General features: G+C 44.3%; 1 protein-coding gene across 3 annotated transcripts in view; it reads right to left on the reverse strand.

Moving 5' to 3' along the window:
• Positions 1 to 19924, reverse strand: part of LOC120827230 (junction plakoglobin a) — a 127195-nt gene that overhangs the window by 83974 nt on the left and 23297 nt on the right. The window contains exons 2-3 of one of the 3 annotated variants that reach the window (XM_078084375.1): positions 16743 to 16797; positions 15554 to 15781 (exon numbers count right to left, since the gene is read on the reverse strand). In XM_078084375.1, the coding sequence (XP_077940501.1) occupies positions 15554 to 15781; positions 16743 to 16758 (244 nt within the window). In that variant the 5' untranslated portion in view covers positions 16759 to 16797. Of the gene's footprint in view, positions 1 to 10334; positions 11400 to 11524; positions 15782 to 16742; positions 16798 to 19924 lie in introns of those variants that run through there. The other 2 variants (XM_078084376.1, XM_040189961.2) reach the window with 2 other exon arrangements.

The raw sequence follows: 19924 nt of genomic DNA on the forward strand, positions 1-19924 counted from the left end.
TTTTGTCGTGTCACTCTTTGCTTTAATAAAGTATGGAAAAATCATCCCACTGTGATCATCAGTAAATGCTATTGCATATCTGCTGGTTCAATAGGACCGCATAGGTCTGTGTGTACTAGCTCTAGTACGGTTGTAACTGTAGCGTCTGCCTGTCTGTTTCTGCCTTGTGTATACTTTCCCTGTGTGCATATTTCACGGTTTTGATTGTACTTGTCTGTTTCCCTTTTATAGACATCCCTTCAACCACCTTTTCTAATTTTGCAACATCAAAATTGCAATGACCTAAGCCACATTTGAATGTCATGACAACCACACACTTAAATCAACATTTTGTAGGTAATACAGCCTACCATACACGTCCATCTTGAGCTTGGATCATTGTGGATCAGCCAGTCATTACCATCCTTGAAGCGGACCTCAGCTCCGTTGGCCGTCGCTGCTTTGACTGAAATGATTTTGTGGAAACGATGGGATGTAGAGTGCTTGCTTGAGCCTCGTTTTCATCTGTCGTCCATCGCTGTCCAGCAAGTAGACTTTGGCGTCTTCCCTTATCTTCGCCAGCCCGCTCACCTAGGATCCATCAGCAAGCTTGATCATGTAGTCCTCGGGTCTAAAGCTCTTGTCCACTGTTTTGCACTTTGTGGCGTTGTTGATCATGTGTGCTATGGTGCCGCAGTCGACCATGAGACCCTTCTTGTTTCCTCTTTGTGTAGGACTCATCCTGAAACAGAAAAATGTATGGTCTGCCTCTGTCTCTCTATCAGCTTTCTTCATATGGTCAAGCCCTGTCCTCGGCTGCGTCCCCTTCCTCACTGTGGTGTGTCCCATTTTTGTTCCTCTCTTCTCACCTGGTATACGTCGGGACATGTTCTGGCCATGTGTCCCTTTTTACCGCACGTGTAACCCTCGATATCAGCCAGGTCCCATTTTCTTTCCTCTTCCTTGTGACCTCGTTGCCCCGCAAATCTTCATCACGTTGTCTTCTTCAACATTCACGGCACCCATATTTATCAGTACTCTCGTAACTCTGTTTAACTGTTTTAAACTCGCCGAATGTTAGTGTCATTTGTCTGGGTGATGTGTACGACGAATGGCTTGTATGAATCAGGCAGCCCCTTTACTTGCTCTTCTCAATGACGTGAATAGTCTCTACTCGAATAATATATTCAGTGACCGTTTCATTGATGGTCTTGTAGAGCAAGGAAAGTTCACAATACAAACTTACAACGCGAGGTTTGTCCTTTCTTGCGTAGTGCTCGTGAAGAATATTCAGCACTTTTCTTCCGCCACATTTCGCGTCTCTTATTACCAATGACAAGCTCTTGTTGTCTAGACATTGCACTAGTTCTGCATATGCCTCACCGTTCTTTGCCTCATCTTCAGGCGATAGTGGATTCGGGCTGTACGCAGTCTATGATTCACCGGAGCATGGTTCGGCCCGGGGCATCGGTGGAGGCATCGCGGTGTGTGCATGGGGACGTTCACGATTACCCTATAGTGTCAGTGGAATTTAGGCATATGGGAAAAAAAAGCATAGAGTGAAGGTTGCGGTTAGCTCCCGCCTGACGCACCCCGTAACTTTAGGAACACATTGGCCGGTATTTAACAAACTAATGGGGCAGGCTGCGGGGGTGCGTTCACGACCAACTTATGTGGTATGTGTGCTGTGCTCACCGGTGCCGCAAGGTAGTACGACGCTGCAGACTGGAAGGGGGAACTCGGAGCATCCCGTGGAGACTCTACGGCACATGTGTCAAACTCAAGGATGTCATTTTATGTGGCCCGCGAGAGCTTAAAAGTTTTGAGTGTCTAAAAATAAATACCAAAAATAAATTAAGAGCGTGCTTTGACCAAAAACTACATTTCCCACAATGCCTTTCGATGCGCGCTAGCCGCGGCAGTGTCCATGCCAACAAGTGGAATTGAGATATAAATAATGATGCCAAAATGTCCAGAAAGACAAAAGTTGATGTAGACGGAAGACTGTTTCAAGAAAGATGGAAAGGCGAATACTTGTTTGTGCTTCAAGGAGAAAGACCGGTATGTCTTTTGTGTTACGAGGCAGTGTCGGTTGTCAAAGAGTAGAATCTGCGTCGACATTTTGACACCAAACACGGAGCCAAGTACGCTAAAGCTAGCCTTGAAGAAAAGCAACAAATTGCCCAAGAATTAAAAGGCAAACTGCAGTCGCAGCAGAGTTTGTTCGTGATCCACAGCCAAAAACGAGGCTGCGGTGAAAGCTAGCTTCATTGTGGCTGAAGATATCGCCCACGCTTCCAAGTCTTTTTCAGAGGGAGCGTATTTGAAGCAGTGCATGCTGAAGGTCTGTGAGCAGGTGTGTCCCGACCAGTTACAGACTTTTATAAATGTCAGTTTATCAAGCGACACCATCGCCGCCGAGTGAAGGAACTAGCAGAAAATCTTACAACACAGCTGGCCGAGGAGACACGCAGCTACACAGCTTTTTCATTGGCTGTTGATTAAAGCACAGATAACACGGACACAGCGGAGTTATCAATTTTTATTAGAGGCATAAAGTGGGACCTCTCTATCACTGAGGAGCTGTTGGATGTGGCTGCCATGCATGGGACCACGACGGGACAGGACATTTTTGATGCGGTGGAGAAGTCCGTGAGTAAAAATGCATTGCAGTGGGAAAACGTAGGATTAACTACAGACGGTGCACCGGCAATGTGTGGAGGAAAAGTGGGCTTGGTTGGACTAATGAAGGGGAAAATGCAAAAAATGAACTGTCATTTACGTTAGAATAAATAATGAGTTATTTAACATTAAGGAGTAGTTACATTTATTTTACATTACATTCGATTTACATTTAGTTACATTTATAAGTTACATCAGGCCCTTTGAGGACAGCCATTATGCTGATGTGGCCCTCGGTGAAAATGAGTTTGACACCCCTGCTCTACGGGGTCCTAAGTTTCACTCCATGGAAGATTTTCCACTCTAACAGTCTCAGGACGATACTCTACGCTCAGCCTACAACCAAGTGATAAGAATTTATGGTCAGCTGGTGCGCCCTGACGCAGCGCAGTCATATCCACACTTTTCATTGATTAGGGACAGTCTGTATAGAGTGAATCGTGACACTCGGACGGCGCTGGGAAATGATTTTCCAGGCGGCTCACTATAACCCGATGGCTGGTCATATGGGGTACGAGAAAACACTAGACCGCATAATGACCCGATTTCATTGGCCAGGAAACTGGGGGGACGCGCGCCGCTGGTGTGCGTCCTGTCCGGAGTGTCAATTAGTTACGACCCGGCCATTCCGAGGGCGCCGTTGCGTCCTCTACCATTGGTGGAGGTGCCGTTTGAACGAATCTGCATGAACCTCATCGAGCCATTTCACCGCAGATATCGCGTTGTTTTAGTCTTTGTGGATTAAGCAACACGATATCCGGAGGCAGTGCCGTTGCGCAATATCTCTGCAAAGAGTGTCACGAAGGCTCTGTTTGAGGTCATCGGAATCCCGAAAGAGATTCTGGCGGACCAGGGCACCTCGTTCATGTCGCGTACACTTAGAGAAATTTATGGGTTACTGGGCATTAAGTCCATTCATACTAGTGTGTACCACCCACAGACTGATGGGCTGGTGCAGCGTATGAATAAGACTGTAAAATCCATGATCTGTAAATTTATTAACGAAGATTAACGTAAGTGGGATAACTGGTTTGATCCTCTGTTTGCAGGGCAGAATTTTACCCAGGCCTCCATTTTCTCCCTTTTGAACTTTTGCTTGGCAGGACACCGAGGGGGGTGCTGCACCTAATCAAAAAAAAAATGGGAGGAAGGTCCGCGCCCCGGCAAGAAAGAGATCCAGTACGTCATGGACCTGCGAGCAAAGCCCCACACACTGGGTAGGATGTCACAGGAGAACTTGCTCCGGGCCCAGGAACGGCAACAACGGCGGTACAACAGAGTAGCCAGGCTGCGACAATTCACACCGGGAGAAAAGGTACTTGTATTACTTCCTTCTTCAAACTCAAAAGAGAGGAGCTGAGGCCGAAGGTGGCAAAATTATTTAATCCCACCTCATCTCTCCGAGAGCCAGAGAACGGACGTTGCCCAGTTGCTCGTTACTTTTATGATTGTCTTTAGAAGAAAACAAATATTCATAATGAACAACATAACAACAACATTCATTAATAATTAATGATTTTTTTCAATCTATTGACAGCCCTAGTATAAAATATAAGTTGATACCTAAACAGAACCTAATGAAATAAATATTTCCTCTTCTGTATTTCTGTGATCGTAAGTTAAAAAGCTAGGCAGAATTGGTCAAATAGGGCAGCGAGACAGAAGTAATCGATACCTAGCCCATCGCTCCTGTAGACCACGTCAAACAGCTGGAAAGCAGTGCTCATGGCTTTGTCTGGGCGTGATGTAGCTGAGCAGCTTGACTGTTTAAACGTTTAAGGAAATTAACAACAGCGGTTGTTGACTCAATACTGTTGTTCAAGGTGCCAACATAGTAATGTTGTATTAAACTGAACTAGGCAGCCATGTCTCATTCACTGCTTTATTTTTTTTGTAGCACCAAAAAACGCAAACCACCAAATTTCACCTTCACGGCCACATGAGGTCATACTCATTGTTTGTCCTCGCAATGTTTCTGACGATGGGTTTGTTTTCTGTTAAAACTGCTGCGCTAACCTCTATTAAAGTTGTTTTACAGTTTTTTACATTATGTCATTTAGCTGACGCTTTTATCCAAAGCAACTTCAATAAGTGCACTTCAACCATTAGGATACAAACTAAAAAAAAACAACAAACAAGAAAGTGAAATTTCATTAAATAAGCTGATTTACAACTTGCTGTATATAACAGCCATTATATGTACAATTTTTAATTTGTTTATTTTTTTTAGTCAAAGGTATAGTCTGAAGAAGTTTGTCTTTAGTTTGCGGCGGAAGATGTAAAGACTCCTGGTGTAGTCTGAGCGCTCATTTCACCATTTAGGAGCCGGGACAGCAAAGACTCCTGATCTTGTCGAGTGTTTTGCTCTCAGTGCGGGAAGGAGAAAATTAGTTGGGTGTCATCGGCATAGCTGTTGGTAAGCAAAGTCATGCGAGCGAATGACAGAGCCGAGAGAGTTGGTGTAGAGAGAGAAGAGGAGAGGACCCAGGATGGAACCCTGAGGAACTCCAGTAGTCCACACAGAGCCTCTCCAGGTTACCCGGTAGGTGTGCCCATCATATTTTACGGTTGAATATACCCTAAAATCAAAAGATTTGCACCACTATAAGCACAAGGTCAGCCTCACAATGTTTGCAAAACAATTCACACAGTGATTTGCAAAACACTAAACACGTGTTTGTGAACAATTCGAATCCTTACAAGGACTGTGAAGTAACGAGTCCTCTCAAAGAGAGATTTGTTCATTTTCTCGTGGCCGCACATCGGGACTGTTGCATAGGTTCAGTCAAGGAAACAGAAATGATTCGTTCATTTCCCGACATTTACAATTTTCAGTTTAGTGCAGTGTAATTGTTTGCCGTGATAATAAATTACTTTCAAATCATCCAAACTGTTATGATACATGATTTTATGCAGGCATTGCTTTTAAATTAGTATCTGCTGGTTTACATGCACTAACCTACATGAGAATGTGATACATGTTTGCATTGATTGAAATGAAACAATAAAATGTTGAGCAATCCCCCCCCCCCCCCGTTGAAATTAACGAATCACTCTAAAAAATATTTGTTTTTCCTGAATGACATTCAAAGAACTGATTTAGCAAACGGTTGTTCTGTGCCAGTTTGTCTAGATTGTTTTCACGCTTACCAAGCAAGTTACCCAAATTTGCCTTCCCGTGTTTCGACCTGTTTCTGTCTACCCGTGAATCTTTGCCCACTGTTTTGGATTAATCCGCCTGCTCTGTGTGACTACCAGTGCCCTGCCTGAAGTGAAGACAGTTTTTTGACCCTGACTACCTCGCTTTGAGTCTGCTTTCGAGTCCAGGTCCTTGTGGCCCCAGCTCCCCAACAAAACACCGTTCTATACATTACACAAGTATATCAAGATGTCACTTCCTTGCAATTGCAAAGCACTGATTGTCAAATTACCACACCCATGTGCCAAATGGTTAAACACATCCTTCAGGTGCACAAGATTGCTTAATGGTAGACACACCAATCCGGTTCAAGAACTATAAAATGCAGCAGGTCAACTGAGTTGAGCGTGATATTTTTCATCACAAACAGTGAATTCTTATCTATGTGAGGCGTTGTTAAACACCTCACCGTCTAGCAAATTTTCGCTCCATCGAATAGTTGCTTAGACGTTGTTTAGCGTCAACGTTACTTCTATTAGCGTTAGCATTAGCTTAGCAGCTAACCTGGTGATGTCTTCCCTCCCTACCTCTCCTGCTCTTTCTTGCTCGGTGTGTCACACGTTTAGCTATTCCTCTGCCTCCCTTATGGATAATGGTAGATGTTAGAAGTGTAGTATATTTGATAAATTTGAGGCGAGGCTTAGTGAGCTAGAAGCACGGCTCCGCACCATGGAAGCTCAGTCGTTAGCCGCTGTAGTTACCCAGCCCACCTCCATCGCCGGTGCGGGCCACATAGACGTAGCGTTCGCTCCTGCTAGCCGTCCCCCAGCAACCCCCGAGCAGCCGGGAGGCTGGGTGACAGTCCGGAGTAAGCGTAAGTCTAAGTCGAAGCACACTGTTAACCACCAACCACTTCGCGTTTCAAACCGTTTCTTCCCAAGGAACGTGAAGTTAGCGAAACCAGGGACCATAGTTACATGTATACCGGGGGCCAGAGCGGGCGACATAGTCTTATCTTAAATACAGTAATATTGTACAGTATAAATACAGTAAGATTGCAATACATGTCGGCGCTAATGACTCCCGATTACGTTGCTCGGAGGTCACTAAAGTTAATGTGGAATCGGTGTGTACGTACTCTAAAACAATGTCGGACACCGTAGTTTTCTCTGGCCCCCTCCCAAACTTGACCAGTGACGACTTGTATAGCCGCATGTCGTCATTCCGCCGCTGGTTGTCGAGGTGGTGCCGAGTAAACAATGTGGGCTTCGTTGATCACTGGAAGACGTTTTGGGGAGAGCCTGGTCTGATTAGGAGGGACGGCATCCATCCCACTTTGGATGAAGCTGAATTTCTTTCTAAGAACCTGACCCAGTTTCTTAGTGGACTTAATTCATGACCCAGAGGTCAGACCAGGGAGCAGAGTTGCAGTCTTACACACTTCTCTGCGCTTCAATCTGAGCAGTCACTCAGCATAATGAACCCTATAGAGACCTTGTCTGCCCCACGGACACAGTAATCTAAGTTAAAGGTAAACAACCGAGGAGTTATAGTAAATAACTTCAAGTTAAAACTAATAATGCAATAGTGCAACAAAATAGGAGAATTAAAGAGGGTCTTTTGAATATCAGATCTGTCATCTAAAGCTGTTTTGGTAAATGAACTAATATCAGATCACCATGTTGATGTATTTTGTCTTACTGAAACGTGGTTGTTGAATGGGGAATATTTCTGTTCAAATGAAGCGACTCCTCCGGGTCATGTTAATACTCATATTCCCCGAGGGGGGGGGGGGAGTGCCAGCTATTTATGACTCCTGCCTTTTAATAAACTTTAAACCTAAAGTGGATTATAACTCATTTGAAAGCCTGGTTTTCAGTCTTTCGCAACAGACCTGGAAAATAATCCAGCCGGTTCTCTTTGTAATAGTGTACAGGGCCACAGGTCCTTATTCAGAATTTCTTTTTGAATTTTCACAATTCTTAACGAGTTTGGTCCTTAAAACGGACAAGGTAATTATTGTGGGTGACTTTAACATTCATGTGAATGTCGACAATGACAGCCTTAGTACTTTATTCCTTTCATTGTTAGATTCAATTGGTTTCTGTCAGTGTGTAAATAAACCAACTCACTGTTTTAACCACACTCTCGACTTGGTTCTTGTGTATGGGATTGGGATTGAACATTTAACAATTTTTCCACAGAACCCTCTCCTGTCGGACCATTGTCTAATAACCTTTGAATTTCTACTATCGGAACCACCTCCTCCTGCCAAGGGTTTCTACAGTCGACGCTTATCGGATACCGCTGTAGCCTCATTTAAAGAAGCCATTCCTTCTGCTCTAAGTTCAGTGCCCTGCCTCAAGGTACAAGAAGACTCCTGTGAGAACCTCAGTTCGTCCCAGATCGATAATTTTGTCGATACTGCTACAGGCTCTTTGAGAGTGGCACTGGACGCTATTGTACCTCTGGAAAGAAGAATAGCAACAAGAAGGAAGTCTGCTCCGTGGTATAACCCTCAAACACGGAACCTAAAGCATACTGTGCGGAAACTTGAACTATTATGGCGTTCCACCAAATCAGAAGGATCTAGGCTAGTTTGGCAAGACAGCCTTAAAAGATATAAGAAGGCTCTCCGTAACGCAAGAGCATTTTATTACTCATCATTAATAGAGAAAAATAAAAACAACTCCAGGTTTCTCTTCACTGTAGCCAGACTGACAGAGAGTCACAGCTCTGTCGAGCCGTGTATTCCTTTGGACCTCACTAGTAACGACTTCATGAACTTCTTCAATGTTAAGATTCTGACTATCAATGAGAAAATTGATGGTCTCCTGCCTTCAACCAGTGCCGACCTGTCCTCCGATGTAGGAGCCTTGGATGCAGCAGTGGGCCCTGATGCCTGTTTGGATGCCTTCTCTTCCATCAACCTTGATCAACTGACTGACTTATTTTCAAAGTCTAAATCTTCTACTTGTCTCTTGGATCCGATTCCGACCAAGCTGCTAGTGTGCTAGTTAGCACATCCTTATTAGATATTATGAATCTGTCTTTGTTGAGAGGACATGTACCACAGTCCTTCAAGGTAGCTGTAATTAGACCTCTTCTTAAGAAACCTACTCTTGCTCCAGAGGTGTTGGCTAACTACAGACCTATCTCTAATCTTCCCTTCCTCTCTAAGATCCTTGAGAAATCCGTCGCAAATCAATTATGTGACTTTCTACAAAACAATGCTTTGTTCGAGGATTTCCAGTCAGGATTTCGAGTGCATCACAGTACAGAAACCGCACTGGTGAAAATTACGAATGATCTTCTACTTGCATCGGACAAAGGAATCATCTCTTTTCTTGTTTCACTGAAAGTGCCGCATATGATACCATAGACCATTGTATCCTCTTGCAGAGACTAGAACATTTAATTGGTATCAAAGGAACTGTACTCAGCTGGTTTAAATCCTACTTATCGGATCGATCCCAGTTTGTGCTTGTAAACGGTGAATCCTCAAAGACCAACAATGTTGGTCACTGAGTCCCACAAGGTTCTGTACTTGGACCGATTTTATTTACCCTCTATATGCTTCCTTTGGCCGATCTTATCAGGAAACACCGCATAAACTACCATTGTTATGCAGACAATACTCAACTGTATCTGTCAATCAAGCCAGAAGAGACATTACATTACATGTCATTTAGCGGACGCTTTTATCCAAAGCGACGTACAATAAGTGCAGTCAACCATAGGGTACAAACTCAGGAGAACAAGAAACAAGAAAGTGCAATTTCCTCAAATAAGCCAATTTACTATTTGCTATAGATGAGTGACGTTACAAGTACAATTTAAGTGCTACAATTTGTTAGTCTTTAGTCGAGGTAGAGTCTGAAGAGGTGTGTCTTTAGTTTGCGGCGGAAGATGTGAAGGCTCTCTGCGGTCCTGATGTCTTCAGAGAGCTTGTTCCACCATTTCGGCGCAAGGACAGCAAAGAGTCGAGATCTAGTCGAGTGTTTTGCTCTCAGTGAGGGAGGGACGAGTAGTTTTGCAGAGCGGAGAGTGCGGGTTGGGATGTAGGGTTTGACCATGTCCTGGATGTAAGCTGGACCCAATCCATTCACAGCATGGTACGTGAGCACCAATGTTTTCAACTGGATGCGGGCGGCCACCGGTAGCCAGTGAAGAGAGCGGAGGAGTGGAGTAGTGTGGGAGAATTTCGGAAGGTTGAAGACCAGTCGAGCTGCTGCATTCTGAATGAGCTGCAGAGGTCGAATGGCGGTGGCAGGGAGACCAGCCAGGAGGGAGTTGCAGTAGTCCAGGCGGGAGATGACAAGAGCCTGAATTAGTACCTGCGCTGCCTTCTGAGTGAGAAGGGGACGTATTCTCCTGATGTTGTAGAGCGTGTATCTACAGGATCGCGTTGTCGCGGTGATGTTGGGAGTCAGGGAGAGTTGGCTGTCGAGTGTGATGCCGAGGTTCTTAGCGGTCAAAGTGGGTGTTAGTACGGAGTTTCCAAAGTTGACTGTCAGGTCCTGGGTAAGCGAACCTTTTCCGGGAAAGAGAAGTAGTTCAGTCTTGCCGGGGTTGATTTTCAGATGGTGGGCGGACATCCACTGAGAGATGTCAGTTAGACAGGCAGAGATCCGAGCCGCCACCTGGGTGTCCGAGTGAGGGAAGGAGAGAATTAGTTGGGTGTCATCGGCATAGCTGTGGTAAGAGAAGCCATGCGAGCGAATGACAGCGCCAAGAGAGTTGGTGTAAAGCGAAAACAGGAGGGGACCCAGCACGGAACCCTGAGGAACTCCAATAGTAAGAGGACAAGGTTCCGACACAGATCCTCGCCAGGTTACCCGGTAGGTGCGGCCGTCGAGGTAGGACGAGAGAAGGGAGAGAGCAGAGCCTGTGACACCAAGTTCCTGAAGGGAGGTAATAAGGATCTGGTGGTTGACCGTGTCAAATGCAGCTGAGAGGTCCAGAAGGATGAGGACAGAGGAGAGAGAGGCGGCTCTAGCAGTGTGGAGTTGCTCTGAGACAGCAAGGAGAGCAGTCTCTGTGGAGTGGCCTGCCTTGAAACCTGACTGGTGGGGGTCAAGGAGGTTGTTACAGTGGAGATAAGAGGAGAGTTGATTAAAGATAGCACGTTCAAGGGTTTTGGACAAAAAGGGAAGAAGAGAGACCGGTCTGTAGTTGTTTTCTTCAGAAGGGTTGAGGGTAGGTTTCTTCAGGAGGGGGTTGACTCTTGTTGCCTCCTTCAGAGAATTGGGAAAGCAGCCAGATAACAGAGCGTTGTTGATGAGACAGGTGAGGAACGGAAGAAGGTCAGGTGCGATAGATTGTAGAAGATGTGATGGAATGGGGTCAAGAGGGCAGGTGGTCGGACGGGCAGAGGTTACTAGGGTAAGAATTTGGTTAGGAGAGAGGGCGGTGAAAGAGGAAAGTGAGGGCGAAAGAGGTGAGGTCGGTGGGACGCGAGAAGTAGGAGATGGGTTTGAGAAGGAGGAGCGTATGTCAGCTATTTTCTTGGTGAAGTAGTTGACAAAGTCTCCCGGAAGAAGGGGGGAGGAGGGGTAGGGGGTTCGAGGAGATTGGAGAAGATTGAGAAGAGTTTTTTGGGGTTAGAGAATGAAGATTCGATTTTGGATTGGTAGAAAGAGCTTTTGGCAGCAGAGATAGAAGCAGAAAACGAGGAGAGGAGAGATTGAAATTTAAGCAGGTTGTCAGGTCGTTTATATTTACGCCATCTCCTTTCCGACGCTCGCATGGTAGCCCTCATGGCACGGACCGGTTGAGACAGCCACGGAGCCGGAGGGGATTTGCCAGTCCGTCGTGTCGTAAGAGGGCAGAGAGAGACAGAGAGGGCAGAGAGAGTCAGAGAGACGGACCAGCTAGTTAGACTTCAAAAATGTCTTGGAGACATCAAAACTTGGATGACCGGCAACTTCCTGATGCTAAACTCAGAAACAACAGAAGTTATCTTGATAGGCCCAGAGCGCCTTCGAAGCCAGCTGTCACGTGATACAGTTTTTATGGATGGAATTGCTCTGGTACCCAGCAGCACCGTCAGGAATCTGGGAGTTCTCTTCGACCAGGATATGACCTTCAACTCGCATATAAAGAAGACTTCAAGGACTGCCTATTTTCATCTACGTAACATATCAAAAATCAGGAACTTCCTGTCTCAAAGTGATGTAGAAAAATTAGTTCATGCGTTTGTCACTTCCAGACTGGACTACTAATTCTTTTGTTATCAGGCTGCTCTTGTAAATCTCTTAAGCTTCTCCAGTTGATTCAGAATGCTGCAGCACGTGTATTAACAAGAACTAAGAAAAGGGATCATATCACTCCTGTATTAACTTCTCTGCACTGGCTCCCTGTTAAATCAAGAATAGATTTTAAGGTACTGTAAGAATACGTGTTCAAGAAATGGAGCCTGGTTGGGGTTATCAAAAATTCAGCAACTTCTCGTTCTGGGAGATTTATTTGTCAGATCACAGGTCAAGTATCAGCGCTGCGTTTGCAAAGGCAGGAGCAGTTCAGGCAGCACACAGGCCGGAAGAACAACTAACATCAGCAAGAACATCATGTTTTCTAACCCTTGAAAGACCGAGAAGGAAAGATTTCTATTGGCCCTAAACTGGCGTATCCCCCCGCATCTAAAGATCCAGTCACATCCAATGTCCAGACTCCTGACTTAACCTAAACATTAGCGAACAGAGTGTATGTTGAATAGTGTTGGTGTGTCTCTAAACCCCCCTTAGGCTGGCACATCTGCTAGTTGAACCGCAGACCTTGCATTCCTCAGCCAGAACAGAAACTGACTCCCCATCCTGTCAGACTTGTGTCTGCCTGCTCAGCACATCCTGCTTCCCCCCCTTACCTAACTCTTAAATCAAGACAAGACAGCGAACCCCCAACTAAGCCCATGAAAAGAACTTTTGATTATCAGTACTTCTCCTCACCTACAAGGCACTTGCTGGTGAGGCACCGTCGTTTCTTAAAGCTGCGCTCCATAGATGCTGGGTTACTTGTTGTTGTTGTTTTAAAAAGTAGGCTGGGGGCCAGAGACTTCAGTTATCAAGCTCCTCTTTTGTGGAACCAGGTTTCAGTAAAGAGAAGCTTAAGTACACCCCTGGACCAAGGAACTTTAGCAGGAAAATGTATGTTGAAGAAATACACTTTGACCCCCTCTCAGTGTGGGTGCAGACAAATTTCTCTCAAAGTTAGTTCCTGTCAAAGTTCCTGTCAATAAAGAACTTCACAAAGTAATTAATACTGAGGTCTATATGAATTCTTAAAGAAACTTGTGTTTTTAATTTGCTTTATTAATCATGAGAAAAAAGCACTCATTAATCACAGAGGGCCTTCATTTATTCTTTAAGACAAAAAAGTTGGGCACCCCTGAGGCAACAGATCTCCAGAGCACATTACCATCCTTCTCTAATCCGCATGATTCTTACCCATGCATAGATGGTTTGCCCTGCCGCAGACTGCAAGAGAAGGAAAGGCTTGTAGTATAGGATCTATACATATCAGCAATCAAAAAAGAAGATGGAGGCTGAGTTAAATCACAACAGTGAAACAAACCTTTCTTTAGGAATCTGCAAAAGCTGGGATTGACTATCCGGACCCAAAACTAAAAATAGACTGAAAAAAAAATATTGATTCAAACGCGCAGAATACTTTTCGACCGGCGCAGCATTGGTCGTCTTTACAAAAGTGGCTGAGAGGGGGTCAAAGTGTGTATTCCTTCAACATAAATTTTCCTGCTAAAGTTCCTTGGTGCAGGGGTGTACTTAAGCTTCTCTTTACTCCAAGAAGCTTTGTCAGACCGTCTTGCTAATTTCCACTACACCTTCAAACAATGCCGATTTCTCTTGGTGTAGGAACCTTGGAGGCAGCAGTGGGCCTGATATAGCTTTTCCAACATCGACCTTGATAAACTGACAATCTTTCACAATTTCTAGGTCTAAACCTTCTAGCTGTCTTCGTTTTACCCTTAGCACGTCTTTACTGGATATTAGGAATTTTACTTTGTTGACAGGACATGTACCACAGTTAGGTAGCTGTATTTAAACCTATTAAGAAACCTACTTTTGATCCAAAGGTGTTGGCTAACTAAAGAACTATCACTTATCTGGAGGAATGGAAGTGATCAGTCCACAAGTGAAAACCAGACTTGTTGATGAAACTTCTGGCCATGATGCTTTTGTCATGGCAATCAACCTTCAGGATTTCTGACAACGCCATCACATCACTTCTTCTGTGCATCAAACATTTCATGTGGATACTTGGAAATGTTGTCTGTGCTAGTTCCCTCACTGCCTTTGCAAGCAATATTCCAAAGACTTTATTCTCTTTGAGGAAATGGACTGGTGTCCTCCGTGACAACTTCTTACAGTATGTGGTTTGTCCAAAATGTATGACAGTATATATGCTTACTGAAACCTACGAGCTCGGACGTGATGGCACAAAGGTTTGTAAGACTTGTGGTCACATACCAATCTACAATCACCCACATCTGAAGTCTGCATTAAGGAAGAAATGTGGCTCTGCCTTGCTAAGAAAGGCAAAATCTTCTTGCGGTAAAGAGTATGTCAATCCAATACGTTCTTACTGTTACAAGAGTGTTATACAGTCTCTGGAAGAACTTGTTAGAAGACCTGGATTTGAAGAGAAATGTGAAGAATGGAGAAAGCGGAAAATACCTGAGTGTGTGTTAGCAGACGTATATGATGGACAAGTATGGCAGGATTACCATGTGAATGGAGAGCCTTTTTTAGCACAGCCAAATAATTTGGCATTGATGCTGAATGTGGACTGGTTCCAACCTTTCAAAGATGCACCATATTCAGTTGGAGTCATCTACTCGGTCATTTTGAATCTACCTTGTGAAGACCGTTTCAAGGAAGAAAATATGATTCTCGTTGGACTCGTACCTGGACCAAAAGAGCCATCACTACAAATGAATGCTTTCTTAGACCGCTTAGTTGATGAGCTTCTAAAACTTTGGCTTGGCATGGCATCTGACATCCATCCATCCATCAACAAACAACCATTCACACTCACATCCACACATCTATGGGCAATTTAGCCCAATTAACCTAATCCCTAGAGCATATTTTCTGACTTTGGGAGGAAGCCGGAGTACCCGGAGAAAAGACACAGGGAGAACATGCACACTCCACATAGAAAGGCCACTGGGTGGAGTCGAAGTCGAACCCAGGACCTTCTTGCTCACCACACAGACAACACTGGTGAAAATTATGACCTTCTACTTGCATCAGACATAGGACCTGTTCTCGTCTTATTAGACCTTAGTACTGCGTTGGACGCCATTGATCATTGCATCCTGTTGCAGAGACCATTTGGTATTACAGGAACCGCACTAAACTGTCATATTACTTCATTTTGTACAGATTTATTGCATTATTTCCATCTCAGGAGAAAAATCCCTGTTCTCCTCCTTAAGGTTTCTTCCTTTTTCCATTAAAGGTTATTTTTCATTATTAGGAGAGTTATTCCTGTGCCAATGTAAGGGTTTTGGGATAGATTTCAGATGTATAGATATTGCAAAGCCCCGTGGGGAAAACTTTGGCCTATACAAAATAAAATTAAGTGAATTGAACAACACAGATTGCGCATTTGATGAACAGAAAGTTAATGTGATAACAGTCTTTGTTTAAAAAGAACCATATTTAGGAAGAAGAGAGAAGGAATGTCCCCATTATTAATCTTGATCAGTTCATTTAGTGTTTAAAGTTTTACCCGTGGGGCTCTCCAGTCCATCAGCTGCTGTGTCTCCTCCACCCCTATTGGTGGCAGTAGCAGTTGTAGTACTGGTTGTAGTACTACCAATGTTCTTCTTATGACTGCTATACTTAGTGTTGCTCTCATCATCCAAGGCTGTGGTAGCTCCTGATTGGATGCCAGAGTCTAAGGCGTAGTAGGTCTGATGCCATTCTGCCACTTTCACCACACTGTCCGCCTCACTTACTGCAGAAACAATACAGAATTAACAACATAATACCAATGGAACACACTCAAGCCATATGAGTAGTAATAGTAGTGGTAGCAGGGTCAGCTAATGGCATAACGTAAATGTAGTGAAATGTAATATTAGTTTTATTTAATTATTTGAACTCTTCTTGTCTACTTAATTTATTGCAATAAGCCTTAATAAGCCTAAAGCCTAGTTTATGCTTCTGCGTTTTCAGAGCGACGCAAGGAAATGCAGACGCAAGAGCCCTTTGCGTGCCTTTTCACACTACCTTGCGTGTGTCAACCCATTTTCCTAGGCTTGCGTCAAAAGCGACGCAAGCCTCCCGCAGCGCACAAGGCTACAATTGGTCTGCTAACTACATCCTTTATGGAGTCTCACATTTCTGTTTTCATAGCACAATACCGCTATTATTAAAATGAAGAATGTTTACAAGAGAATGGATCAGATTGAAAAGCTTTTGTCGGAAGAAATGCGTAAATATGACTGATTCATGGAGGGAGATCTCCGCAAACCTCGGTTTGCCGGTCAAGAGGTGCACAAAGTTGTGGAGGAAAATATAGGACAAATGTGTCCGCGATGAAAAGCAGCAGTGGCGATGCACGGGGTAATAAAGTCTCTGCTAAATAAATAAACAAACCAACGACTTCCACACACAAAGAAGTCACTCTCTAGGTTCTCTTCGGCAAAAACACGTTACTCCACCTGCTGTTCTAGCGGTGAATTGCTCTGCAACACACGCAAGCCTTTTTGAACCATGAATTGAAACGTGTGCGTCGACACAGCGGTGCGTAAAGACGCAGAAGCATGCGCCAGCCTTGATACACAATGAATAATTTTGATTGCAAATGTTTATATTCTGAAACTACACAAAACTGTCAGTTTTACATTTGTCTTTATCTGCTGGATGCATATCAGCAGAAAAAAGCTAGCATTTCGTAGTGACATAGCACTTACTTTGCATTGCCATCATCTCCACACACTGGTAAGACTGCCTACCCTGATTTTTGACCTGCAGAACAAGAAAGGACACATTAGGTTTGCAAACGGGATTGTATACAAAACTCAACTCAATCCTTTCTAGAGAATAAAGGTTTAATCACCATAGCATGTTACGTAATTATACGTTTTAAGCCTGTCCATGGACTTTTTTCTGAAAATGGCGTAGAAAAGCTAGTTTGACAGCAAAAGTAGGTTAGACAGGAAAATATAGAAAAAAGACACATCCGAGGTAAATAACGAAATTAAGAGAGGCACAAAGCAGACAGACAAAGGCTGCTTGAGCAGATAATTACTCACTTTGTCTGGTTGCTATTTTCATCTACGACAATTTACCACAATAACCCTTCCTAACACACACACACACACACACACACACGAGAGGAAGTTCAGAAAAAAATGAAAACCTTTTCATCTTTACTCTGGATAATACTGCACTATTAGCCCTGCATGGAGATAAGAGAGTGACAAGTGATCCACTAGAAGGAACAAAAAAAAAATTCTGACAATTCTTTCACAGTTTTCATGAAAGTTTTCTGATAAATGACACAAAACAGGGAAAACCCATACATGTCGACAATCAACGAAAATAAAAACAACCTGCTCTCCGGCCAACTAAGACAGCTCAACATGTTCTTTACTTTCAGTATCTTTCAATTGCAGTAGCTATCTCTTATATCATAAGTATCACAGTACATGCAGCTCATTGACATGTCAGCAGGACACGCAGTGAAAAAGACCGCAAAAAAAAAACAGTGGTTGGTGTGGATTTCGAACGCAAGTCTTCGTAATAGGAATACCTTGCCACTAGGCTACTTTCCCTGCTGTACAAAAACATTCAAAATGCCACTAAAATATGTAGGATCAAACACAATCACACAAATTTTGATAAACAGCTGTATAAACACCGTTAACACGTGGCGTGCTCACGCAGCGTGCAGCCAGACAAACGCCGGCGCTAAGCTGTCCTGCCGCTATTCTCCGAGTCCTATCACTGTCATTTCCAACGGCCATCTGTATTAACTTCTTCTGGTATAAAGTAATGAAAATATCCACATTGGCTGTCAAACTTCTCATTTATTTAGTTACAACTTAATTATTATTATTATTAATTTCAACACTACACGCATTTGACCCACGCAGTTGAACCGGGGTTCGTGGAAACAGAGGGGATGTTCCACTCGGTAGAAATAGAGAGGTTTTGCAGGGGAATGGTGGTGGGAACCATTATTGCGGGGGTGTTTTTGTGTTTATCACTAATATGGGGTTTTCTCTCTACAAATGTGATTTTGGTGGGGGGAAAACACTTGGTATGTTTTTGTTTATTTGTTGGTTGCTTGGTTTATTATTTGGTTATTTTTGTGTCACTACAGGGTTAATTGTTTTGTTAGCAATGGGGCAATCTTGTGGGTGGGGCTAGGCCCCATGGCCTCAGTGGCCTGAGGGCTGTGCAGAGAAAAAGAACTGTGACATAGGATGACTGATTGGTAAAGTGTGCAGGGTCTTGAGAGACGTAGCCTGGCATCTTAATACCTATTCTTTTTGAACAGTTTTTGTTTTGCAATTTTTACTACCCTGACACTGTAAATATTCACATGTACTGTATTTGGAAAAAATATATGTGAGAAAAGAAGTCAAAGTAGCTTTATTGTCAATTTCTTGAATGTCAGACATACAAGGAATCGATAAAAACGTTTCCCACTCTCCCACGGTGAAACATATAAAGTGCACAGGCACAACAACTGATAAGACAAGACATTTAGATACAAATAGATATAGATATAAAAAAATATTTTAAAAACAAAACATACAGATACACGTACGGCAGCAGCAGCAAGTTTTTCTTTAAAGTGAGGTTATGGTAGTGCAAAAAAAAGGCAATTTAGTAATGGCAGCAAAAAGACATCCTGTAAGATGTATTTGTTACATTCCCAGTGCAGGTATAACAGTAAGTGGTTATGGTAAACGTAAGCGATAAAAGTGCAAGAGACAGTTTTGCCCCACACAGTGATGCAGCTGGACAGGATGCTTTCAATGGTGCCCCGGTAGAATGTGTTCAGGATTGGTATGGGAGCTTTCACTCGCTTGAGCTTGCGGAGGAAGTAGAGGCGCCGCTGGGCTTTCTTCGCCATTGATGCAGAGTTGGTGGCCCAGGAGAGGTCCTCACTGATGTGCACCCCCAGGAATTTGGTGCTACTCACTCGCTCCACAGCAGCACCATCAATGGTCAGTGGTGGGTGTACAGTGTGGCTTTTCCTGAAGTCAACCACAATCTCCTTTGTTTTGCTGACATTCAGTAGGAGGTTGTTGTCTCTGCACCACGTGGTCAAAAGGTTGACCTCCTTCCTGTAGTGGGTCTCATCGTTCGGTGATGAGACCCACCAGAGTTGTGTCGTCTGCAAACTTCACTATGTGATTGGTACTGTGGGTTGTTGTGCAGTCGTGAGTCAGCAGGGTTGAGCACACAGCCTTGTGGGGCCCCTGTGCTGAGTGTGATGCTGCTCGAGATGTTGTTGCCGACTCGTACTGCTTGGGGTCGGTCACTGAGAAAGTCCAATACCCAATTGCAAAGGGAGGTGTTCAGCCCCAGCCGGCCTAGTTTACAGATAAGTTGAGATGAGTTGTTGTGGGATTATAGTGTTAAAAGCTGAACTAAAGTCTATGAAAAGCATTCTCACATGTGAGTCTGCTTTTTCCAGGTGGGTGAGGGCAGGGTGGAGAGCAGAGCAGATTGCGTCCTCTGTGGAACGTTTGGCCCGGTATGGGAACTGAAAGGGGTCCAGGGTGGGGGGGAGGATGGACTTGGGGATGAGGATGTGAGACATGACTAGCCGTTCAAAGCACTTCATTATGATAGGGGTCAGTGCCACAGTTTTCTGTGGGCTTGTGTGATTTGATTGATGTTGTCGTCGCAGGTGTGTGATGCAGGCTTGTAGTCGATTATGGACTGGATGCCCTGCCACAGGCTGCGCGTGTCTCTGCTGTCTTTGGAGTAGTTCTGTTTTGCTCTTCTGATGCCAGGGGACAGGCTGGCTCTCGCTCAGTGGCGGTTCTGGGCACGGGCGAACCGGCAGCCGCCCGGAGCGGCATTTTTTCATGGCTCATGGGGGGCGGCACGAGCGCTGGAAAAAAAAAAAATC

The sequence above is a fragment of the Gasterosteus aculeatus genome, chromosome 11 (assembly GCF_964276395.1).
Source record: "Gasterosteus aculeatus chromosome 11, fGasAcu3.hap1.1, whole genome shotgun sequence".
Classification (NCBI taxonomy): domain Eukaryota; kingdom Metazoa; phylum Chordata; class Actinopteri; order Perciformes; family Gasterosteidae; genus Gasterosteus; species Gasterosteus aculeatus.